Consider the following 25692-nt stretch of genomic DNA (forward strand, 5'->3'; position numbering starts at 1 on the left):
CTTGTCTTGTCTGGCTCTCAGCTGTGAGAGGGGATTTTTTTTCTGTAAGCTTCTAATCTTCAGTTTTCAAAGCTGTAAGTACAAAGTAGAAAAAACAATAGGCTGTTTTGTTTTTTTTTTGTATTTACATGTGTGTAGTGTTTGCGGAATGTTATATTGTATCCTTTTTGATAGGCTGTTTATCATCTTTTTCTTTTAAGAAATGTCTTGTGTATTGTCACTTAAGCAAGATCACTATTTTTTATGTATTTTTTTTCTTTTAAGCACTTGTTTTGATTCTTCTCTCTGGTAGCGCTACAGGAACGAGGGGAGGAGAATTCTTCTGTGTGTAGATCTACGGAGGGTAAAGCTCTGCAGCACCCAGGAATTGGCGGGAGGGAAGAGAGATAGGAATCATTTCTGTTCCTGTATTGGTTGTCTCTCTGTGGAAGAGAAAAGAAATGCTTGGTATTTGTGAATGTAAAGAGGTTGTATCGTAACTCTCAGGTTAGGCCCAGTGTGGTACTCTCTCATCGCACTAAGGGTGTAGCGAAGCTAGAACCCACTGTGAAGAACTGGTCCTCATGGTGGTAACAATGATTCTTTGAGATGATTGCCTGCATAGAGCTGCTGTGCCGGTGATACACATGCCTCGGGCACATTCGGTTCCTTCCTGTATATCGAGACTCTGTTGTGAGGCTCTGACCCAGTGAGGAAGGAGGGTGGGGCATGTGGGTCCATGCTGGGAGTCATCTCGAAAACCAGCAGTCACCAGGGAAAATGAATCTTTTTTTCTTCTTCAGTGGATGCAGCAGGTGCACAGACTACTTGTATTTAGGTACCTAAATATGGATGTAGGAGGCAGACTTTAGACACCCTGGCTTGAAAAATGCTAGCCAAGTAGTCCTCCATTGCAGTGAGTTTGGGCCCCTTTGCCTATGTGGATTGCTGTCATTTTCCTTGTTCACAGAGGCTAGCTAAGCTGCTCAATGACGGCACGCAGCTAGTGACAAATATCCAGGTGGCTGCAGACGCAAGGGAGACCCAGAGGAGGGCTGAGGAGGACGAACTCAAGCGACAGAGGTAAAAGATCCCACAGCTCTGCTGTGTTACTGGCAGGAAGAGCTTTGCTCCTGTGCTAGGCCCTGCGCATCCTCTGAAAGCGCCAGTTTCGGAGCAGGGCCATCCACATGCCGATCAACTGGGGGCCTCTTTGGCAACTCATTGGCAGGTGAGAACTGGGCTGAATTTACACAAACGAGCAAATGGCAGCCACCCTCATCTGTAATATGCAGAGGTAGCATGGAGAAGCTGTAGGTCTCAGCATGCAGTGCGGCCTGCCTGATTGGATCTAGATGGAGCATTACATGCTTCCCCAGCCCGCACTCAGGCACGGAAGATGATGGTGATTCCTTGTGAGAACTGTGTGGCCTGCGGGTTCTCATTTAGCCGCCACCCCGGTATAGAGGAACCAGCACTGGCCTCTCCTCTTTGGGACTGCAGTAGAGAAGCCTGGTTGTTCAGCCTCATCTCCCTGCTGTGGGACTTAACAGTTCTCATGGGCAAACAAGTCCAGTGTTGCTGAATGGACCTGTGCCTCCTAAGAGCCCCCAGTCATTTTCTTGGCACTCCCCAGGAACCTGCTGGTACCAGAGAGCCAGAGGACTGATGCTAAATTGTGAGCCTTTCACTTGTGGGTCACTTTGGGAGGGGTGTGCAGTGGTTTAGTCCTGGGCTAGTTCACTCTTGGCTGGCAGCCTTGCTGGAAGTCTCATTAGGAAAGACAAAACCCCTCAGTCCCTGGCAATGGCCCACTGGCAGGGCATGTGTGTGAGGGAAGCGTGTGCTGGTGCTGTGTGTACTGTACCTGCTCCATGGATGAATGGAGGTGTTGAGTCCCTAGTGCTGCGGATCCAGCACCTTCTGCTAATGCCAACCTTACTGAATTGGTGACTGCTGCCGGAGCTAGGCTTTCTTGGCCAAGCCCGCTGTCAGCAGTGGTAATGGTGCAGGATGTCTGCGACGCTGGTCTCCTGACAGACCCAGCTAGCCAGACAAGCGTTTCCACAGTCAGTTTGTTCTGACAATTTCTGCTTCTGTAATGTGCTCCCTTTGGATCCAGTGTATTCCCAGGGCTCTTGTACAGAGACCAGTCCTGCAGCCATGTTTGTAGTGTCCTCTACATACTGGCTGGAGAGGCGTCTTTGTTAGTGCATGGAGCCTTTTCACATCAGGAGATGGAGCCTATCGTTAGGGCTACAGAAAAGCTTTTTGCCCCACTAAGATCTTGTCTACCCTTTGGTTTGAAACTGATTTAATCCCTAGACCTGGTTGTCCAGAAAAACACTAACATGGCTGGAAATCTCAATGTGGACGGGGCCAAGGGCAGCTGCCAAACCCTCCAGCAGCCCCAATTTCATTATCTCCTTGTGCTGGCTGGTCTGCAGGCTTGAGAAACTGGAAAATGAATCCAAGACTAATCAGGACAAGTTTGAAGAGATCACCTCGAAATGGGGCTCGGCCAAAGAGAAAACCATCCCGCAGGACCTGTGGGATTTGCTCAACCAGCAGCAGCAGCAGTGTGCTCTGCTCATCGAAGAGAAGAACAAGCTCATCAGCGAACTGCAGCAGGTAAATTGCCAGAGCCAGGAGTGCGGGGTGTGTATGTGTGTGGGGACAGCTGTGGGGCACCAAGGGTCTTGCTGGAGCATGTTAATGTTAGAGAGACACTGTCCAAGAGTAAATGACCCAGAACTGACTGTCTCTTCTTTTTGGCCAGGGTACTGTGCTACCCTAAAATAACAAATCCATATACATAGGCTCAGCATGCACTCATGTCCTGGCAGTACAGATCAAGACCCAAAAAACCTGTTCCATACTTTTCCCACCCAGATCCAAAACCCCTCCAATTTCACACCAAGGGTTCTTCCCAGCAATTTGTTTCCCTCTCCCTCAGCTCCTCCATTGCCCCGACTCCTCCAAGCCTTTGCACTGTTTTTGAGGGGTGCGGGAAAGACGTGTCTGTATTGTAGTTTAAATTAATTACTCAGAGTTCTGTATTAATATGCCTAGTAAGGAATCTATTTATCAAAAAACATTTCATGAATCTTTTTTGTTGTCTGTGTTGTTACAAACATATTTGCTGACAGGTATTTTGAAATAACTGACCAAAAATAATTGAAACTGGTGTGATGATACAGTATTGTGTTATTTTGACAAATAAATATGCAGAATTTTAAAATGTTGTGTGCACTGTTACGGGTTTGATCACAGAGACCCCCTTTGGACTGTCACCTGATGTGCTGAATTTACCTCTGAGCCCATTTTCCCGGCCAGCTGGGACTCCAGAACCCTGACGACTTCTTCGAGTGGTTGTTCATGTCCATTCAAAGTAGGTGTGTGCTCACCACATGCACGCCAGCCGGAAGATTTTCCCCTAGCAGCGTCCGTAGGGTCGGCCCAGGCGCCCCCTGGAGTGACGCCACCACGGCACCCTATAAAGGGGCCCGCCGATCCTCCACCCCCTCAGTTCCTTCTTACCACTGGTGACAGCTAGCTGGAACTTCTCTTGCGTAGCATTTTGGCACTGTCCTATCGTTTAGTCTGTGTATTCAGTTATTTTATAGTTAGATAGATCTTTGTATATAGTTTTCGTAGTTGGGGGGTTCCCCGCCCCTGGAGTCTTCATCGCTTGCTGGGGCATGCCCGGGTCCCCCAGGTTCAAACTCTGTGAGAACTGTGGAAAATTCATGCCCAAGAGTGACCCACACTCTGCGTGTTTGAGGTGCCTCGGAGAGAGCCACCAAAAGGACCGGTGCTGTATCTGTAGAGGCTTCTGCCCGCGAACTCTTAAGGACAGGGTTCAAAGACTTAGAGTGCTCCTGATGGAGGCGGCCCTACGACCACCCTCGGACCCAGAACCGGCTGAGGCGGGGCCCAGCACGTCGTCCTTTTTGCGGAGTGCCCCGGCACCGGCATCAGGACTTAGGGCCCAGCCCAAGTCGTCGAAAACCCGGCAACGGACGGAGTCGGGTCATAGGAAATCGACCTCAGTGCGGCACCGCTCGCCTTCACCGGTGCCCACCAAGAGAAGGAAGCCAGTGAGGGACCGGTCACCCCACCAGGATCCGAGGCCAATGCCGTCCGGAGGTGTAAGTGGACAGGCTTGGCTGCAGCCCTCGGCGGTTCCATCGACTCCTGCACCGCAGAGAGGGCGGTCGAGTCCGGACCAGCCTAATTCCCCGGACCTCAGCGGAGACATACGCCCCCCCGTCGACGCCAGAGGCGTTCGAGGCAGCCTCAGGCCTAATGGGTCTCCCAGCACCAGCCTCCCCGCATCGTAGGGAGTTGCCTACTGAGGCCCGTCCACCAGTGCAATCTAGAGGCAAGCCGGCCATGCTGTTGCCTCCCTCCCCGCACCGCTCTGTGGAGGCGGCACAGAACCAGATGAGAGGCTCCCCGCCGCCTTGGCACCGCTCTCCTTCGGCACCGGGCGCTGCTCCCCCCAGGTCCCCGTATAAGAGACCTCAGACACTCAGAGGCATACTTCCTATCGCTTCCAGACCGGTCGCAGGAGCAGAGAGATCGGTGTCAGGGTGTGCCCACGTTACCCGCAGAGTGGCAGCAACAATTGGGCAAGCCGCCCTCGTAGTGGCCGTTGGACTCCCTAGGGCTCCACACAGTTGATAGGCCAGTGTTTTGGCCTTTCGGATCACGGTCGGCTTGGATGTTCGCTCAACGTAGGTGGCCCCGGAGCAGCTGCTCCGGAATCCACCGGCCACCGTTGCGGGCAGGGTGATGCCATCGTCAAGTTCAGCCCCCGTACAGGCTAGCTGGCACCTGCAATGGCTTTCCCCTTCGGGCTCTGCAGCACTGGTACGGATAATGCCATCGCTACTGGCACCCGAGATCGGAATGGACAGCTGCAGGTGTCCTGCATTTAGACTTTGGAACCGCACACGCAACCTCAGTTACGTGTTGCCGCAGGGGTCGCATGCACCGGAGAAAGGGCAGCTCCATGTATCTCCTCGTCGTCCTCCCGGACGAGTCTGGTCTCGGGCATGGCTGCGGCACCGGCCCTAGAGGACACTCGAATCCTCAACAGTTGCTTCAGCGAGCAGCTCAAAGCCTTGCAATCCAAGCAGGGAAATCGAGGCGGACGCGGACCCTGTAGTGCACATTCTGTCCCTTCAGGGCCATCCAGGGTGGCCCTCCCTCTGATAAAGACTATAGCTGATATGTCCCGCACCTATGGCAAACTCCAGCCCTCATTGTCCCCTACTAGCCAAGAGGATGGAACGGCGCTACTTCGTCCCCTCTAAAGGGCATGAACACCTGTACGCCCACCCTCCCCCGGACTCCCTGTAGTAGATGCGGCTAACGTGGAGCATCAAGGGTTTCAGGGTCAACACCGAAGAGCAGGGACGCAGAAAGACTTGAGCTCTTTTGTAGAAAGGTGTACTCCACGAGGGACTCCAACCCACATGCCAATCAACAGGCAATAGTAAGCGATGTGGCCATAACACGTGTTTGGAGCTCTTCCCCAGGAGAGTCCTTCCCAGGACTCGAGATCAGAGTTTTTGGCCCTAGTGGGGAGGGCAAACTGATCTCTTGAGCCTCCCTCCAGGCCGCCTTAGATACGGCGGACTCAGCCTCGCGCACCCTGGCCACGGGCCTGGTCATGCGGCGGGGAGCCTGGCTCCAGGTCTCGGCCCTGCCCTATGAGGTCCAGCAGACAATTCATGACCTTCCCTTCGAAGGGCAGATGCTGTTTTTGGAGAAAACGGACAAATGTCTCCATAGCTTAAAGGACTCAAGGGCCACGCTTCGCTCGCTGGGCTTGCATACCCCTGCGACCCAGCGCAGACAATTTAGGCCTCAGGCGGCCCCTCGCCCATACCAGCCACAGACTCGCCAGGAGCTGGGGCGCAGGCGGGGCAGAAATGGCAGGAGGCGTCACCAGCGCCACCCCTCCAGCCAGGCGTCTGGCCAATCGAGATTGCCATCCGGGCCTAGACCCCCTATTTGATGGTACGGTCGAGGGCGACCTACCAATCAAGACTCTAAATCCTTCCACCCCTACCTTTGGTCACATCTGTCCCACTTCTACCGTGTCTGGTCCCGAATTACGTCGGACTAAGGGGTGCACCTCACGGTAGAGAGGGGATATTCTATCCAGTTCTCTTCCCTTCCGCCCCACCAACCTCCCTCCCTCGTCCTTCTTCAGGTACCCGTCTCACGAGCAACTTCTAATTCAAGAAGTGAAGTCCCTCACGGAGGCAGGGGCGGTGGAGGAAGTCCCGCAGGAGCTCAGAGGCAAAGGCTTCTACTCCCGGTATTTTCTCATACTGAAGGCAAAATGGGGCCTCAGACCCATTCTAGACTTGCAGTGGCTGAACAAGTTTGTGAGGAAACTCAAGTTCCGCATGGTCTTGCTGTCCTCGATCATCCCCTCCCTGGATCCTGGAGATTGGTATTCTGCCTCGACTTAAAGGACGCCTATTTCCACATTGCCATAATTCCACGGCACCGTCGGTACCTCAGGTTCGTCATGGCTGACATCCATCTGCAGTTCACAGTGCTCCTGTTCAGCCTGTCAGCTGCTCCCAGGGTCTTCACGAAGTGCATGGTGGTCATGGCGGCCTTCCTGCGCAGGCGAGGCATCCAGGTATTCCCCTACCTGGACGACTGGCTCATAAAGGGCCGTTCCAAGGAGCAGGTAGAGACCCAGCTGTGCTTCATCAGGTGGACCTTTCTCGATATTGGCCTCCTCTTGAATGAAGCCAAATCCACCCTGTCTCTGACGCAACAAATAGAATTCATAGGAGCGGTTCCGGACTCCACACAGGCCAAAGCGTATCTGCCGGAGTCCAGGTTCCGTGCAATTTCCGAGCTCATCCTCGGACTGAACCGCGTCCCAATCACCATGGCGCGAGTTTGCCTCCGGCTGCTGGGCCACATGGCGGCATGCACCTGTGTGGTGGTCCATGCCAGACTCCGGCTTCGCCCGCTGCAGTCCTGGTTGGTGACAGTTTATCACCTGGGCAGGGACCCCCTGGACTCAGTGGTGTCCGTTCCCCGCTTGGTGCTGAGCTCGCTACGGTGGTGGCTCGACCCGCGGGAAGTCTGCAGGGGTGTCCCCTTTGCTGCCCCGCAGCCCTCCCTCTCCCTGGTGACAGACGCCTTGGATCGAGGTTGGGGAGCGCACCTGGGACGCCTCAGGACGCAGGGCTTGTGGTTGCCGGAGGACCTCGAGTTGCATATCAATGTCAGGGAGCTGAGAGCGGTCCGCCTGGCATGTTTGACCTTCCGGTCTCACCTGGCCGGCAGGTGTGTTTCAGTCCTTTCGGACAACACGGCGGCAGTCTTTTATATCAACAAACAGGGAGGTGCACGCTCCTCTCCCCTCTGCAGGGAAGCCCTCGCGCTGTGGGATTTCTGCGTTCACAATGCCACTCACCTGACAGCGTTCTACCTTCCTGGGGAGCAGAACGGCTTGGCAGACACCCTCAGCCACTCGTTCCAGGGTCACGAGTGGTCCCTCCAATAGGATGTGGTGCGCTCAATTTTCCAGCTCTGGGGCTTTCCCCGGTTAGACCTGTTTGCTTCAAGGGAAAACAGGAAGTGCCGACGGTTTTGCTCCCTCCTGGGCCTCAGTCGGGGGTCTCTGTCGGACACCTTCCTTCAGCCATGGGAGGACGGTCTGCTCTACGCCTTCCCTCCAATCCCCCTGATATACAGGGTGCTTTTAAAGATTCACAGGGATCACACCAGGGTAATTCTGATAGCTCTGGCGTGGCCGTGCCAGCATTGGTACACGTCACTACTGCACATGTCTGTTCAGGAGCCCCTGACGCTGCCTCTACTCCCGGACCTGATCATGCAGGACTGTGGCTCCCTCCACCGTCTGAACCTCGAGTCCCTTCACCGCACAGCCTGGATGCTCCATGGCTGAACCCGGTGGAGTTGCAGTGCTCCCAGCAGGTCAGGCAGGTGCTGCTGGGTAGCAGGAAGCAGTCAACTAGGGCCACCTACCTGGCTAAATGGAAGCGCTTCTCCATATGGTCGGGTCAGCGGGGTCTCGACCTGCTGGGAGTACCAATTCTAGCTGTCCTTGACTATTTGCTTCACCTAAGACAACTGGGCCTCTCCCTTTCCTCCATTCGCGTTCACTTGGCAGCCATATCCGCCTTTTGTCCTGGAGAGGGGGATGCCTCGGTGTTTGCGAACCTGCTTGTTGGGCATTTCTTCAAGGGTATGGACAGGCTCTTCCCGCATGTGTGGCAGTCGGCCCCTGCTTGGGACCTGAACCTGGTCCTCTCCGTCCTCTCGGGGCCTCCCTTCGAGCCTCTGGCTTCGTGCTCCCTGCTGTACCTGTCGTACAAGACAGCCTTCCTGGTGGCGATAACCTCGGCACGACAGGTGTCGGAGCTTTGAGCGTTAACATCTGAGCCCCCGTACACAGTCTTCTACAAGGACAAGGTCCAACTTAGACCTCATCCGGCTTTCCTACCCAAGGTCATTTCACAGTTCTACATGGGCCAAGATATCTTTCTCCCGGTGTTTTTATCTGAAACCACACGCCTCCAGCGAAGAGCGGAGGCTACTCTCCCTGGATGTCCGCAGGGCCTTGGTCTTCTACACAGAGCGTACCAAGCCGTTCAGACATCAACCCAGCTCTTCGTCGCAGTGGCAGAAAGGATGAAGGGGCTCCTGGTCTCCTCTCAGCGAATCTCTTTGTGGATCGCGACTTGCATCCAGGAATGCTACCGTATAGCTAAGATCCCTGTCCCTCTGGTCACGGCCCACTCCACTAGGGCGCAGGCCTCTGCGGCGTTCCTGGCTCAGGTTCTGACTCAGGAGATTTGTAGAGCGGGCACTTGGTCCTCCACCCACACGTTCTCGTCTCACTGTGCCATCACGCACCAGGCTAGGGATGATGCAGCTTTTGGTCGCGCAGTATTCCAGTCAGCAGTGATCTCCGACCCCATCTCCTAAGGTTAGGCTTGTGAGTCACCTACTTTGAATGACATGAACAACCACTCGAAGAAGAAAAAACGGTTACCCACCTTTTAGTAACTGTTGTTCTTTGAGATGTGTTGTTCATGTCCATTCCAACACCCACCCTCCTGCCCCTCTGTCGGAGTGCCGGCAAGAAGGAACCGAGGGCGTGGAGGGTCGGCGGGTCCCTTTATAGGGTGCCATGGTGACGCCACTCCAGGGGGCGCCCGGGCCAACCTTACAGACGCTGCTAGGGGAAAATCTTCCGGCTGGCGTGCACGTGGCCCACGCACACCTACTTTGAATGGACATGAACAAGACATCTCGAAGAACAACAGTTACTAAAAGGTGGGTAACCGTTTTTTGTTGAACCAGACACACTAGTCTGCTGTAACACAGACCCAGGTCTGGTCCATGTCCCCAAAGCTGCAGACTTGAACCAAAAACTGCTCAGCAGGTCACCTCTCTCCAGCACCCAGACACCCAGTTCCCAATGGGATCCAAACCCCAAATAAGTCCATTTTACTCTGTATAAACCTTATACAGGGTAAACTCATAAATTGTCTGATAGACCTCTGTAACACTGATAGAGAGAGATGCACAGCTGTTTACCCCGCCTCCAGGTATTAATCACTTACTCTAGCTTTACCAATAAACAAAAGTGATTTTATTAAGTAGAAAAAGTAGGATTTAAGTGGTTTCAAGACAGAACAAAGTAAGTTACCAAGCAAAATAAAATCAAACACTCAAGTCTAAGTCTAATACATTAAGAAACTGATTACAGGTAAATCTCGCCCTCAGAGATGGTCCAATAGCTTCTTTCACAGACTAGACTCCTTCCTGGTCTGGGCCCGATCCTTTCCCCTGGTAGAGTTTGTGTTAGTTCCATCAGGCATCTTAGGTGAAAAGCAGGGGCTTTCTCCTTTCTCTGGGACCCCCTTTGTTCTGTTCCACCCCCTTTATATCTTTGGCACAAGGCAGGAATCTTTGTCTCTCTGGGTCCCCACCCTTCCTTCTAAATGGAAAAGCACCAGGTTTAAGATGGATTCCAGTATCATGTGACATGGTCACATGTCACTGTAAGACTTCATTCTTCATTACCCAGGCTGGCACACACCGATACAGGAAGGCTTGCAGGTAAATAAACCATTTACAATCAATTGTCCTAGTCAATGGGAGCCCTCAAGATTCTAAACCATCATTAATGTCCCAACTTTGCATAATTATAATAGGACCTCAGAGTTATACTTCATATTTCTAGCTTCAGATACAAGGATGATACATGCATACAAATAGGAGGAATATATTCAGTAGGTTATAACCTTTGTTATGATACCTTACAAGAGACCTTTTGCAAAAAGCATATTCCAGTTACATCATATTCAAATTCATAAAGCATGTAGAGTGCAATTTCACAAGCAGAATTTTTAATTTTTTGGCACAGAATTCCCCCAGGAGTAATCTCCCTGCCAATGCACGATTGTTCACATAGTTTACTCTTGGGGCTTTCTAGTCCTGCCCCCTTAGTTCAGACAAGGGTTACATAGCCCAAGCATTGAGGCTTCCTCCTCCTTGCTAGCAAGTGTAGTAGATCTTCCCATCATCTCTTCTCTCTCCTAACCACTGTGCTGTTCCTCAGTTCTCTTCCCTAGTCACTTTCCATAATGTCTGAAGGGGCAGATGCAGGATATTGATTGTTAGGTTCTCTGGCTTGTACTGAAGCTCTGCAGAGCAGCGTTTATCAGTTCAGTGTCTGCTCTTTTCCTGCAGGAGCTGAAAAGCAAAGATGACCAGTATGTGAAGGATCTCAAGAAGCAGTCAGACGACATTAACCTGCTGGTGGAGAGAATGGAGGAGCAGATCAGAAACCTAATGAAAACTTACCATCGAGAACTCACGCAGATTGAGGTAGCAAATGGCTTCATAGCAGGATGGGAGCAAGCAGTGAATTATTCCCACAATTAATCCACCAGGTTGTTCTCCTTAGTGGCATTACCTCCAGCAAAGGGGCCTCTTGCTCATTACCCTGGCATTTCAGCAATGCTGGGTTCTAGGCTGCAGTCAGATGTTTCTGTGGATCAGAGCTCTCAATTTGCCAGGTAGAAGTAAAACTGGGGGTGAACGGAGTGCTGCGGTTCTGGTTATGTGATTCTGGGGTCTTTCCCTCTCTAAGTTACCGGGGATCCAGTGCAGCCCAGGTCAGTAGACAAAAAGTTGCTTCTGTGTGATGGCTGTTCATTCCCAGATGTGTAAGGCCAGAAGGGACCATTCTGATTATCTAGTCTGACCTCCTGTAGAATGCAGGCCAGAGAATTTCACCCAATGGCCCATACGTTTTGGTTGAGCTAGAGTGTATCTTTCAGTTTAATGTAGTGGCTTGTTGTGTGAACTAGATTTCATCCTCGCACCCGTGCTAAACTGTTCAGACATCTTCCTACAAACTGAGAACCAACAGCCTGCTTAAGCCCAGACCCAGTCTTTATATGGGGCAGCTGCTGGGTGTGGGGTGCTGTTGGGGCAATAGGGAGGGCATGTTTTCTCATGGTTAGAGCACCGCAATTAGAGTCCCAAGCAGTGGTTCTCTTTCCAGCCCTGCCACTGAACCCTGGTGTGACCTCTGGCACAGGGAGAGGATGCTATGCCTGTGTCTGGGTGGCACCCGGTGGCGATCTGGAGCTGGCTTCTGTCACGGAAGCCTCTTGCCATTGCTCCCAGGGCTTGGCCCCGTTAACAAGGTTCATCCAGCATGGCAGCGCTGGCAGCAAGCTGGGAGCAGGCCTTGCGGTGTGCACGGCGACCCGCTCACAGCACTGTCTCCTCCTCAGAAAGCTTTCGAGCTGGAACGGCGAGAGCTGCTGAGCAGCAACAAGAAGAAATGGGAGCAAGCCATGCAGGCCCACAACGCCCAGGAGGTAAGGGCCCTAAGGGAAACTGTGATCAGCGAAGGAAGGCTCCTGGGCCAGCAGCTGATCCTGGGCAGAACAGCAGCATGGCTCAGTCCCTGGGCCCGCTCTTGTGCCCGCTCTTGAGATTGAAGAGCCTGGGGTCAGAAGGGGCCAGGTGTGGGCAGAGAGCAGGTGGGCCGAAGGAATGGTCTAGGTTAACTCGGTCCTGCCTCAGCTCAGGGGGCTGGGTAATGAATGCTTCACTCTCCCCTCCTCTTGTAGGGTTCATGCTTGTTACAGGGCAGGCAGAACTCAGCAGTCCAGCAATGCAGGGTCAGGCTGCCCTGCACTCCCTGTCCTTACCACTCTGTACCTTGAAGAAGACACGGGAGGCTGGTGAGACCTCAGCTGTAGCACTGTGTCCACTGGGCGCCACATGTTGGGAAAGATGTGAGCAAACTGGAGAGAGACAGAATTGATAAAAGGGTTAGAAAACCTGACCTATAGGGAAAGGTTAATAAAACTGGGCCTGTTTAGTCTTAAGTAAAGAAGACTGAGGGGGCTGATAATAGTCCTCAGATCTGTTCAAGACGGAGATCTATTGTTCTCCATGTCCACTGAAGGAAGGACAAGAAGTGATGGGCTTTATCTGCAGGAGATTCGTGTTAGTTGTTAGGAAAAACTGTAACTCTCAGGGTAGCTAAGCTGTGGAACAGACTACCAAGGGAGGTTTTGGAATCCCCATTACTGGAGGTTTGTAAGAGCAGGTTGGACAAACCCCTGTCAGGAATGGTCCAGGTTCACTTGGTCCTGCCTCAGCGCAGGGGGCTGGACTAGATGACCTTGCGAGGTCCTTTTCAGGCCTACGTTGCTATGACTCTGTGATTCTGTAACCTCAGAAAGGTAGGGCCTCCTGCAGTCGCAAATCGTAGAAAACCCCAGATCACACCAGCTTAGCTCTGGTCCCGGTTTTGTACATGGACTCCTTGCTGCACTGGGGCTCCTTGATGGCTGTGATGTGCCTGGTGAAGAATCACAGCAGAGCAGGGACAGCTGGCATCACTTCGGGGGCCTGAAAGGAAAGGGATGGAATGGGCACCCAAGTAGCCTGGACAGCAGCACATACTGGGTGGGCAGGCATTCAGGGACTAGAGCAGATGGCTGGCTCTGTGCCGCCTATTCCAGTCACACCCACACTACACCCCACATGCACTGTGTGTAAGGGAAAGACAGTGTTGGCACTCCTGCCTGCTTTGGTGATAGCCCAGGATACGTTGTCCCCACTGGGCTACTGCCTGGGAACGATCCGTATCCCTCTTTGCTTTGGACTTGCCAGGGCAGCTGGGATCGGGAAGTCTGAGCAGCTGATCAGAACCGTTGTGATGCTGTGTGGTCGTTTGACTCTCCTCTGGTCTCCTTCTGCCCTCAGCTGGAGAACCTGATCACACGCATGCAGAAAGTGGAGGAGTACGAGAAGCAGCTGAATCAGCTGCGAGTGCAGGATGCCGAGGAGTACACTACCATCAAAATCCAGCTGGAGAATGACGTACAGGTGTGGAGAGCAGAGCTCCGGGGGAGCTGAGGCACAAGGCCCCACTGAGTGCATGGGGCCCACAAGGAGAACACAGCAGCAGCTTTTTGGCTGTCGTGGGGAAGGGGCTCTTCCTTTTTAGCAGGGCTAAGTAAATGGCTGCATTTCCGCCAGCTGCACAGAGAGCTGGGCAGCAGAATCACACTCTCAGCCTTTCTGGGGCTTAGCTTCTGTGTGCAAATAGTTAACAGTAGCAACCGTCCCCCTCAGCTGGGCTACCCCTAGGGTTCCTCCCTCATGACCTCCTGAGGTCCCTTCCAACCCTGATATTCTACGATTCCAACCGATTGCTCAGCGAGCCCCCTAGATCCTCTCAGACAGTCACTTGCAGCTCTCTTCTCTCCAGAGGGAGTAGTGAGACCCATGTTTTAGTGAGGCAGCAGTGCTTACTTGCGATCAGCACCTACTAATAGGGTGCGTGTTTCAAGCAAACACTGCCTGCCTCTTACAAGGATAGAAACCTTCATGCATGTTACCTTTTATCTGACTGCACTCAGGAAGGCACTTCCCTCTGTATAGATTATTCCGGATTATCTGTGATTGTGGCTTCCTGTGAAGCCATCAGTACTGGCCACTCAGCCGAGAGACTGAACTAGCTGGATCCCTGGTCTGCCCAGCATAGCAGTTTCCATCTTCCTAAGTAACCACCACTCATATTGCAGACCTTGTGACTGAGCAGTAAAATAACGCTCTTCCTACTGATGCATCTTCAAGTGTTTGAATGACAACATGTCCAACAGGAGAGTGGCAGAGAGGTTCTCACATCCGCCACCTGGATTGTGCAGCTTTACCTTGGACAGTAGATGCTGTCTCTTGCCGTGTGCTGCCATGACAGCTGAGGGCCCCTTGACACTCGCACTGACATGGCTTGGCTGTGGGTTGCTGGCAGGGAGTTCTGAACCTGTGAGTCTCCTTGCCAGCTGATGGAACAGGACCTACAGGACCTGGTGCACGACTGCCCATGTTGCTTCCTGAGGGTTTGGCACGGGGGCGAGGAAGCTGATGCACTCTCTGTCCATGGCACTGAGTCAGTGGGTGACAGACTGAATGAGGGGCTCGATAGCATATCAGGACAGTGAATGTACAGGCCTCATCCTTTAGAGAAGAAGCTTCAGTGTAAGACTTCTGCACTGTCACTAGATCCTGAGGAATCTGGCCTAAGCACCCTCTTTCTAGAGCCCCCGGGCCAGCCATGGGATGGCAGGGAGGGGCTCTGTAGTTGCAAACCTTTTCCTGTACACAACAGACAATGGCTTTTTATTTTGTTTGGAATCTCAGATCCTGGAGCAGCAGCTGCAGCAAATGAAAGCCATTTACCAGCTGAACCAGGAGAAGCTGGAATACAACTTCCAGGTGCTAAAGAAACGGGATGAGGAAAACACCATCATAAAATCCCAGCAGAAAAGGAAACTCAACCGGTAAAAGATCAGCCCAGTTCGTATGGGGCTGGGGCAGTGCCTGCAGTTCACGTAGGGCTGGGGCAGCGCCTGCAGTTCACATAGGGCTGGGGCAGCGCCTTCAGTTCGTGTGGGGCTGGGGCAGCGCCTGCAGTTCGTGTGGGGCTGGGGCAGCACTCTCCGGGTCACCGTCCATGTTCTCACTGCAGCCCACAGCCCTCTCCCTCCCCCCACAAAGACTGAATATAATCAGGCTTTGCACAGGGGCTCTGTCAGCAGAGTCCTTCCCCCTCCAGGGGTGCTGCAGCCATTGGGCTGGGACGGGGCTGAGGAGTGGCCCATATTCAGGCGCTAGGACATGCTTGCCCTTGTATGTCCGGCTCTGGCTGTGTGTATGGATTTATTTACTGCTGGGGGAATTCTGCACAGATACAGAGTTTATGTCCCCCACAGATTTCTTTACTTCCCCACAGAAAAATGACTTTCTGATGGGGAAGCAAAGGGAAGCCATAAGAGCGGTCATGCGACCCTGCCCAGCAGTATGTTTTGAGTGCCCAGGGCAGCTGGCAGACAGGTAAATCACTGTGGAGCGGGCGCAGGACTGGGGAAGACCCGGCTGATGGCTCCTACCCTGCACGGGACTCAGCTGCTAGTCCTGGCTGGGTTGGGGAAGACAGGATTTCCTCTTCCCCTGAACTGCATCTGGGGCTGGGTCAGACCCACCCTCAGATTTCTCCCCCGGCTGCAGGTATCTCTGCAAATTCCCATACCCCCCCACCCATTCCTGCACCCATGACTCGTCAGCTGCAGGGGGAGGGATCGCTGTACGGGGAGCTGCTCCCACATCTGCCCAACTCTCGTGCATCCAGACCCCCTCATCCCCAGACCCTCCCACTAAGCCTTACCCCCCTGCACTTGGACCCCTCCACCTGATGAGCCCCACTCTCCCTGCACCTGGACCACCCCGATGAGCCACGCACACCTGGATCCCAACCCCACGAAGCCCCAACTAGCTGCAGCTGGATCCCCACCCCACTGAGTCCCACTCCCCCAGTATCTGGACCCCTATTGAACCCCCCAGACCCTGCCTGCTGAGCCCACCCTTCATCTGCACCCCCCGCAGAGTCCCATTACCATTGCACCCAGAACCCCTCAACAAGCCCTTGTGCATCCAGATCCCCCCCCTCCCGGATCCCTTACTTTGCTGCTCACACCCGGATTGCCCCAAACAGAACCATGTCTACCCACACCTGGGTCCCTCCAGACTTGGATCTTGCCTTGCTGAGCCTGCTGCCCACCCCTGGTGGACCTGGCACAGAGAGGAAGGGCTCTGGGGTGTTTCTGGGGCAGATCCGGTCCTTGTGCTGTGTCAGGGTTGGGTGCAGCCTCACTGCTGAGTCTGTGCCCCAGGATGCGAGGTGGAGCTGCACCGTGATCTCTCACCTCTGTGCAGCCAGTGACTTGTGCTCCCCAATGCCAGGCTGGTGCCCCTACATTTATTTGACAAATAAAATTTGCAGAATTTTAAAATATTGGGTGCAGAATTTTAATCTTTTTGGCACAGAATTTTTAATGTTTTGGCACAGAATTCCCTGGGGAGTAATTTGTTGTTGTTACCAGCCTGCCCTCCTCCTCAGGCTGCATGACGTGCTCAATGCCTTGAGAATGAAACTGGCCAAACAGATAAAGCAATTCCAGGAGGAGAATCAGACCCTGACGGCTGACTACAAGCGCATCGTGGAGCAGTACAAGGATCTGCAGAGAACGATGAGGTGCGGTGTGTCCCAGAGGCGCGGCCTCTCTTTGAGCGGGGCACTTGAGGGCAGCTTGCCAGGGCCTCCTCAGAGAGCAGATAGCAGCCACCCTCCCCTGGCTGCTTGGCTCAGAGTGGAGCATTGCTGGGCAGCCTGCAGTCTCTGTGATCTGCTCCACTGTCCTAAAGTCCAAGGCAGCTGCAGGCCTTATTGTGGCACTCAGTGGGCAGCTGTGGGGAGAGAGGTTAATCTCCGAAGCCTGTGACTGAGCACTGTCAGGGGTGTCTGAGCCCACAGGAGGACCCCAGTGGTCCAGAGCATGGAATGCTGCATGGGGCAAGCCTGAGTCAAAGGCACGGGCCTTTCCCCTCTCTGCAGACACTTTGCCGTTGTCGATGCCCAGAAGTTCCTGGAGGTCTGGCTGATGAACGAGAAGGAAGCCAAAGGGCTGATGTGGAAAGCTCTCGAGGCCGATAGCATCATTCACACCCAGCAGCTGGGGCTCCCCTGGGTGGAGCCTGACTACTGGTTCCTGGACAACATGGGCCCCATCGTGCACCGCAAGGCAATCAGATCTGCTAGCAAGTTGGCCCAGGAGGTGATGGCATTAACAGGTGGGATATATGGCGTCTGTAATTCCCCAAGGATCTCAAAGCTCTTCCCATGCTCTGATTGCTGACATCTCCCTGCACCCCATCCTGGAGGAGGAGGCTGAGGCCCAGAGGGGTTCAGTGACTTTCCAGGAGCGCTCAGTGAGTCCTTACGAAGCAGGCATAAAACTTTCTGGCCCCCAAATCTCAGTGCCCTGCTCTGCTTTGCCTCTCCGGGGTGTGGAAAGAAAGCGAAGGGACCTGTCGGCATTCAGACAGCTGCAGCGGCACAGCAGCCAGCAAACAGAGCTGCTAACAGGGGAGTTTCAGTGGGAGTTGTGTTGGAGGAGCAGGTTTTTGTAGTTTGTGGATTGTACACAAGGACAAATGGTACAAACTGGATATTAGGAAGTTTAGACTTGAATTAGATGAAGGTTTCTAACCATGTAGAGGAGTGAATCCTGGACCAGCCTTCCGAGGGGAGTAGTGGGGGCAAAGAACATATCTGGCTTTAAGACTAAGCTTGATAAGTTATGGAAGGGATGGTATGATAGGATAGTTTAATTTGGCAAACTGATCTTGGATTATCAGCAGATAAGTCTGCTCAAGGTCGTGATGGGATTGGATGGGGATGGGAACTGAGTTACTGCAGAGAATTCTTTCCTGAGTGCTGGCTGGTGAGTCTTGCCACATGCTCAGGGTTAGCTGATCGCCATATTTGGGGTCGGAAGGAATTTTCCTCCAGGCAGATTGGCAGAGGCCTGGAGGTTTTTTGCCTTCCTCTGCAGCGTGAGCATGAGGTCACTTGCTGGTGACTCTCTGCAGCTTGAGGTCTTTCACAACCACATTTGAAGACTTCCAATAACTCGGAACATAGTGTTAGGTTGGTTGTTACAGAAGTAGATGGGTAGGGTCTTGGCCTGCTTTGGTGCAGGAGTCAGACTAGATGAGTCATATTTGTCCCTTCTGACCTATGAGTGTATGAGTCTATTGTAAAACCCTGGGATGGCTCAGACAGATCTCTTTTCAAGGACATGTGCCTCTGCCGCTGGCCGACGTGGGGTGGTCACAGCCAGCCTGACTCTTTCCTGCATAATCCAGTTGTTCAAATGGAAATTCCTTCTAACCCCAACCCCCCTGCTCCTCATTGTTCCAGCCTGCTAGAGACCAGCAACGACAGGCCACATCGCTGCTGTGAACTGCTTGCTGGAGGTTTCATCGCTGCTCAAGTGTAACCACACAGATGGCTGGCACTGCTTTCCAACAGGCCTCCAGCATTCCCTTCCAGGCTTTCTGTCCAACAGCTCTGAATAGATTCCTGTGCCGATTCCCCGTAGTTACCTGTGCCAGGTTGAGGAGCGCAGTCAGGTGGTGGGTCTTCTGAGCTTCTCTCTCCCCTTGTGCTTCAGCAAGCAGCCAGCAGAGAGAGAGGAGGATACGGCAGAGGAAGGTAGAAAAGAGGCAGCACCGGAGGTGGAGAGGAAGTTAAGCCTTCCCCGGCACATCTCGGTGAAGTCTGTCAACACATCCTGAGCTCCTGTGCGCGAGTCGGTGAGTCAGGCCATCCTGGCCAGCTCAACCGCCAGGAGGATCTGTGCTGAGAAATGTTGGCCTTAGCTGGGCCGCTCCTTCGCAGACCAGCTATCTTGATCTGAGATTGTCTTCGTTTCCTCCCCCACCCACCGCAGCTTCCAAAGGGTTCAAAATCATCCAATCCAGGCCAGGTTCCCCGTGCTTTCTCAGCAGCACCTTGCAACAGTGAGCCACGATCTTTTCCATCCTGACCATGGAAGGCATCTTTTGCAGAATGTCTGTTGTGAGGGGAGACTGCTGACATGTTTGCTAGCCACACCTTGGGGAAGGTGTAAACGAGGCTGTGCAATTATGGGGAGTACATCGAAATAGCAATGGTCAATGCTGCGTTTGTGCACAATTGTAGGCGATCTAACCTTTATCGGGAAGTGTCCTATGGATCAGCTGTGTGCCATGCACCAGCCCGGGAGATCTGGTACCTAGTGTGAATTGAAAACCTCGTTTCCTTGTGAACATCTTCTTGTGATTTCCTCAAGGGTTTCCTGATAGAGAGCAAGCTGCTGCGGACTCCTGCAGCCCCCTGGGAAGGCACGATAGCGCTCCCTGATGAGGCTGGATGCAATCTTTTTGCGGTTAGTTGGGCACTCTCGCACAGAGCACGTGGTTGGTGTGCTGCAGGAACACACGCAAACGCAGCCCCAGTGGTGCTGGGGAAGGAGTATGGCACCACAGGCCTGAGAGCTGCTGGTGGATGACTGCAGCTCTAAGGGGGGACCTGCTGAGATGCTCCTTTAGAAGATGTCACCTGCAAGGAGGGAAGGAGGAGGGATCGGCCTGTTGCACAGGTGGACTTCCCGTAGGACTTAGCGGGCCATCTTGTGTCTCTGGGTCGGAGTTTAGCTGGGGGTGGGCGGGGGGAGGCCCTTCCAAGAGGGATTGAAAGGCAGAAGGAATAGGAGAGATGGGACGTGCCTGAAGCCGTTCCTCTCTTTGTGCTGCCCTATGCCCGTCAGCTCCCACTCACCTGGCGCTCCGTCCTCGGCTCCCACTGATCCCCCATCCCTCAACACTCATGGGCCTTTTGGCTACACCCGTTCTGTGTCGTTCCCAATACAGCCCTCCATCCCCCCGACAGATACTCCCTGCACGCCCACTAAACTCCACTTCTCACACCCCTACCTGCCGAGCCTACCTCTGAGGTCCATTGTGGACCCACCTTTTGCCCGAAGGAAGAGCTGGGTGCCTCTCGCCCTTGTTGAAGAGGATGGGTTTTGGAGTGTGTGATGTCCTCATCTTCCTGAGGCGCTTCAGGGCTCCAGGTCCGACGCGCTCACTGAGAAAGACGAGAGCTTGAACCGAACCTGGTTCCTTCGCTTGCCCCTGCTGACCTCCTGCTGTTCTGCCAATTGGGAAGGGAAGGGCTCTGTGAATTCAGCTTAGCGCCTGGGCCACTCCTCCAGAGGAGCGGGAAGGCGAACAAGCCATTCTCAGAGTCCCAGTGCCACCCGACTTGCTGTTTCTCTGCCTTTCTCTCAGGCCTCGGAATTGACAATGAAGAACGACGTATATACGCATAGGTGGTTTTTCTTGAAGTTCAAAGCCCAGCAGGTTCGTCTCCAGCAGGTACGATGAACGTGGGTCGTCGCGAGATTGAACCAGCAGCCCGGAGGAGAAGAGGCTTATAAGCTCCGGCGCTGGGAGGAGGAGTTAGGTGTCGGCTCCTTATGCAAGAGAACGGTGGTGGTACAGCGGCCGCAGCCATGACACATTGAATGAGGCGCAAGTCTAAAGCTGTTTCCATCAGTGCTGAATTTGGCTCCCCCCCTTGTTTGTGTACCCGTAAATACGAATGATCACTAAACCAGGGCTCCGAATGGCTAGAAGCCTCCCGGGTTTTGCAGTTCAGGGTAGAGGTGCTGTGGGCTGGGGGTAGTATTAACAGGTTAGCTGTAGTTGGAGCCTTGTGTTGCTGAATTCACTCCCGGCGGCGGTGTGAGCTGCCATTGCCAGTGCAAGAGTGGGCAGAGCGACAGGGCCCTGAAGAACTCGCTGTGGAATGGCAGCAGACAGCGACGAGGGATCCGCTGCCCGAAGGAGAAGGCACGGCCCATCAGAGCTCGGCAGCATCACCTGTCGTTCTTTCTCTATTCATCCCGATGACGTCCTCAAGTCCTTCAAAGCATTTTGTCCTAGACTTCCGAAGCCGAGGTGAGGTTGGGCTGTGGAGCTGAGCGTGTAAGCTGGGAATTAGGTGGGGGGCTGGTTGAGAATACGAGGAGTAGGAGAGAACGGGGCTGAAGGAGTAGCCCCATGATCCGAGCTGTGAACTGGAGAGGGGCAAGGCAATGGGAACTGCGGGAGTGAGGCTCGTGAGAGCAGGAGAGGGCATCTGGGCTGGGGATGGCTGCGCAGGCCACTGGGTGGTGTGTGCCTGGCGCCTAAGAGCTTGGGCTGAATCTGTGTCAGTAGCAGAAAAGGTTCTCGCCGTCTCCCCAGGCACAACATGGTTGTCTGGCGGCGCGTTGACAAGAGTGGGCAGGATGGTTCCCACAGCGCCGTGGGGTTTCACCTCTGTGTGGACAGCTGTGTGGTGGGAGCAGGTTGGATTGCATGGGGCAGCGCAAGACTGTAGGAAGGAGCCTGTCGCGCGCAGCAGGAGCCTTGGGTAACTGCGGCTTGCCCCAGGCAATGGCCCCCTCCTTTCAGACCTGGCTGGGGTGCTGAAAGGCTGGGCAGAGCGGTGCCTGAGCCAGGCTCGTCTCTCTGTCCCTTAGGGACAAGCGGCACAGGTGAAGAAAGATGATGAGGAACGGGACGACTCCAGACTCTGAGTATTGGGAGGCCTGCTCACCACATCCAGAGCCAAACAGTGAGGTTTGGGTATCCTGGAGCGGCTTGGAAATACTAGAAGTGCCACAGTCGGGCCCCCAACCATCCCCCTCGGGTGTTGAGGGCACCAGGCATGGCCAGTGCTGATGGGCTGTGTCATTAGAGATGTGCTGCAGACATCTAGCTCTTGGCCGCATTGCCTCCCAGCTGCAGTGACACCTGGGAGGCTTGTCTTACGTGCTCCTGAGGCTCAGTGCCTGTATAAAGGGTTAACTGGCCATTTAATTAAACTCCAAGCGGAGTCCAGCCCCGGCCCAAGGACCCCTGGCTTGGCAGTGTGAGGTAGGTGACCCCTGCTGTGGATAGAGATCAAGTTCTTGTATGTTTGATTCGTCGTGGGCTCTTTTCCCATGCCTTGAGTGCTCTGAACGACCAGACGTGACTCTTGCAAGCGTCCTCTTTGAGGGAGGTTTCCTCAGGACATTCCAGCAGCAGTCGCTCGAGCATAAGAACCCTCCCTCCAGCTGAGCTTCACCAGCCCCTGGGCTCCCGCATCAGTGGACACCGTGCCATGCTCATGGCGTTCCCCGGGGTCACTCAGCCGTGGAGGGTGAGCTGGGGAGAACCCAGATCAGTTTGTGGCCAGTGGGCCATTTGTAGGGCACCACATATCATTTTAGCCAGGTGGGGCACTGCTCACCCCCTGCTCTTCGAGAAAAGCGGGGCCACAAGCTGTATGTATTGAAACGCCAAAGCGTGCATTAAAAGCCCCCAGGCCCACGAGGAAAGGTGCTAGCCGTCGGGAGTTTTCACGCCATTTCCCTTCTTTGTGAAGCCTGTGCTGAGAAGCGGTTCGAAGCTGTGCACAAGATCTTGATTGGGCTCAGCAGCAGAACACGGAGCTGCACTGCTGCTGCATCATACCTCCACCTCCGAAGGTGAGTGGGAGAGCCGTACCTCGCCTGGACAAGGGCCCAGGGCCTCTGCGGGAGCGCATCCAGCTCACTGACGGGAGTGCCTATTGCTAAGCGGTGCAGAGGCCCTGCACCGGCAGCTGCGCCCCATGGCCCTGTGGCAGTGAGGAGAGGTGATGGAGGTGCAGGGCTCAACGGGCTGCAGGGAAGCAGAAGAGGTGTTTCTGAGCTGTGGCGAGAATGAAACAGACTGGTCTTGGGCTGCAGCAGAGCTACCTGTTGGCATCCTCTGCTCAGCCAAGGTGGGCAAGTGAGGGGTTGTGAAGAATGCGAGGATGAAGCGATAGGCCAGGAGGGGCTTCTGAGGCCTGCAGAGGGTTGCGTAGTGGGGTTGGCCCAGCAGAGATCATCCAGGAGTGAAGTGTGGTGTGTGCGCAGAGAGAGAGGATGCTGTGGACAGATGAGCAGAGCAGGAAGAGAGAAACCAACCCCACAGTGTGTTGGAGTGAGGTGGCAAAGGGTCCTAGGTCCCCAGTGTGCAGGGTTTAGCGAACCGTGCCGGGTGGGGCAGGAAGACAACGAGTGGCGTCCCCTTATTTGTTCCCACGAGTGAAGTATCAGGGCTTGGAATCTGGCGCTCTTCCCAGCCGCAGCATCCACTCGCTACACGGAAGAGGAAAGGTGGGGGTGGGACAGGGGACACTCACTGTGTCTGAGCTCTGCGGAGCGGCATCACCTCTCATGGAATGGGGAGCCCAGTAGTAGAGTCGCGCTCGTGACCTGGAGCGAGAGCAAGAAGCAAGTCGTCTGCCCCTCACGGCTAGGAACGGAGTTGTAACACCAGCAGGCAGAGGACAGTGGCACCTACATCCCCCCAGAGTGAGCGCCCCGGGAACTCTTTGGAAGCCCGTGGGTATGCTGTGCCCCCCGAGAGCACCGTGCACCTCATGTGGCTCGGCTTGTCCGGCGCAGGTGAACGAGGGCTCTGCTTCCCACCAAACCACGTGATAGGTGACGCCACCGCGTGAACCGTCGGGGCCGGGAGCCCTGGCAGGCACCATGAGACATGTTGCCGTACGTTCCCTACGCACGAAGCCCTCGGTGCTGGACCTGGGGCAGTCCCTGGATGCAGCGGCTGGAATAAACCCCCCTTTAAACCACCAGGCTATGGGGAAGAATTGCTGAGAAGACACGCTGCCTCTGGGATGAGGCCGGGCTGGCTGCCCTCACACAGAGCAGGGACCCTCAGGCTGGCAGGGGGGTGCCCCTCGCATGTCTCTGCTACCTGGATGCTGAGACACCGGGCTGGCCCATTCCCTCCCCCCCATCGCCCAGCTGTTTTTCCAGCGGAGGCAGTCAGTGCCTGATGTGGGAGAACACACCCAGGGATGCATAAGGCATTATTCTGGCTCCGCCAATACCGCCCAGCTGCCCCGCACTTAGCCCACCAAGCCTCCACCTCTGCTCTGCCTCTTGATCAGCCCTGTCCCCAGGCAAGACCCTCCCACCCAGCCCTGGGGCTCACGGCTTGGTCGTCCCTCAGTGGGGCTGGGAGGTGCATGTTATTAGAGAACATTAGGCGTGAGTGGTGGGCCCTGCCCTGGAGGCCACGACGGGACACAGGAAGTGCGCAGACAAACCCATCACCCCCCCCGCCACGTGAAGTAACGTTGCAATCGGGAGACGCACACAGGGCCCGGCATGCCCAGGATGTGTTGTGCAAAGCAAGCCCAGCTCTGCAATGCAGGATACGATGCACGTGCATTGCCAGCGGGAAGCACATCCTGCTTCAGCTGACACGGCTCAGTTCCACGCAGTGGCCCCTTCCCCACACGAGCTGAAGGCGCCCCTACAGCAACTGGCTGAGGCAGGGCAGTGTGTTGGCGGCCTGTGCTTAGTTACTATGGGTGTGTGAGAGCATGATTCTGCCTGGGAAACTGAGCACTGAGCGTTGTGACATGTCCAGGCTCACGCTGCCGCGTTTCTAGGCAAGTCCGGGCTGGTGTAAGGGTGCTAAACTCGCCCCACCCGTTTAAACAAAGACCTGCTGGCGTTGCTCCTCCTCCAACAGCCCAGGCCGGCCTGCTCCTAAGCCACAGCCAGGGCTAGCCCCCGAGGCACGGTGCTGGGTAAATGGGGGCTGCTCAAGTGAGACTTGGTACACCCCACCCCCCACCCCTGCTGCCTACCCAGGGGCGTGCAGGTCGTTCAAGACGACTGGAATCGCTGGCCCAAGCTCTCCCGCGGCACAGCACCTTCATGTAGAAACCGTGTCCCTGCACCCCCGCCTCCATTGCTCCAGTTACACTGGTAAAACGTAGGGGCGGGGGACGTGCAGGCCTCAGCCTGGGGACGGACCAGGCACTTGGGCTGCTTGGCCAGTAAGTGCTATGAGCCCGGACGCATGAATTCCTGGCTAAACAGCCGTCTGGCTCTTCTGCAACTGTGGGGCTCCTGGGGCTGGTAAGGCACTTTGAGGCACCCCTACGGCTGTGCTGCTTCAGTGTAGACAGTTCCTGTGCTGACGGGGGCTCAGGCCCCCCAGGTAATGCACTGCCCTGGGCGGAAGCCTGCGTCTTCACCCTAGGGCTGGCTCCAGGGGCGGTTAGCTTGGATAAACATCCGTCAGGGCTGGCGTTCCCCATGCCTGAGCATATGCGCAGCCCTGGACGTGTAGGGGCCCAGGCCGTGGCTGCATGTAGCAGGCGGTGGAGACGCAGCAGCGCCTAGTGAGGAGCCAGCTCTCTGCCCCGCAGGCCAGCTGCGGCAGGGCCAGTCCGAAAGCGTTCCCATTAGCCAACAGGCCAGGCCCAATGCCGCTGCAGGGTCCATGGATCAAGGCAGGGTCATGGCTGCTCACTGACCCCTACTCCCCCCCCCCATGTAAATAGTGAACTGACTGCAATGACTGGAGTGGGGCATGAGTCCACCAGCACATTGTGCAGTGCTCCTTCCCTGGCGCCCTGGAGGCAACCAATCTAGGCACAGGGAAGGACTGATGTAGCTACAGCCTCCCAGGCCTCGCCTGGCTAGGGGTTTACTGCCGCCCTGCACCTCACTCATGCAACAGTGCAGGGGTGTTGTGCTTGCAATTTAGGGGGCACCTTCTGGGCCCCCCCCCCTCCCCCCGCGGGCGCCCCAGGCCTATGCAAGTGAATGCTTAAAGCCACGGCGCAAAGGGCAAGCCAGCACCTGGACAGGGGCCCGGAGTTCTGCTTTC

At 55.0% G+C, this 25692-nt stretch overlaps 1 protein-coding gene across 1 annotated transcript in view; it reads left to right on the forward strand.

Annotated features, from left to right (window-relative positions):
• Positions 1-25692, forward strand: part of DRC1 (dynein regulatory complex subunit 1) — a 38745-nt gene that overhangs the window by 5993 nt on the left and 7060 nt on the right. The window contains exons 3-10 of the mRNA XM_075063497.1: positions 884-1062; positions 2427-2610; positions 10750-10887; positions 11805-11891; positions 13294-13416; positions 14734-14873; positions 16490-16624; positions 16985-17220. Coding sequence (XP_074919598.1) covers positions 884-1062; positions 2427-2610; positions 10750-10887; positions 11805-11891; positions 13294-13416; positions 14734-14873; positions 16490-16624; positions 16985-17220 — 1222 coding nt within the window. The remainder of the gene's footprint in view (positions 1-883; positions 1063-2426; positions 2611-10749; positions 10888-11804; positions 11892-13293; positions 13417-14733; positions 14874-16489; positions 16625-16984; positions 17221-25692) is intronic.

Source organism: Chelonoidis abingdonii, chromosome 3 (genome assembly GCF_003597395.2).
Source record: "Chelonoidis abingdonii isolate Lonesome George chromosome 3, CheloAbing_2.0, whole genome shotgun sequence".
NCBI lineage: Eukaryota > Metazoa > Chordata > Testudines > Testudinidae > Chelonoidis > Chelonoidis abingdonii.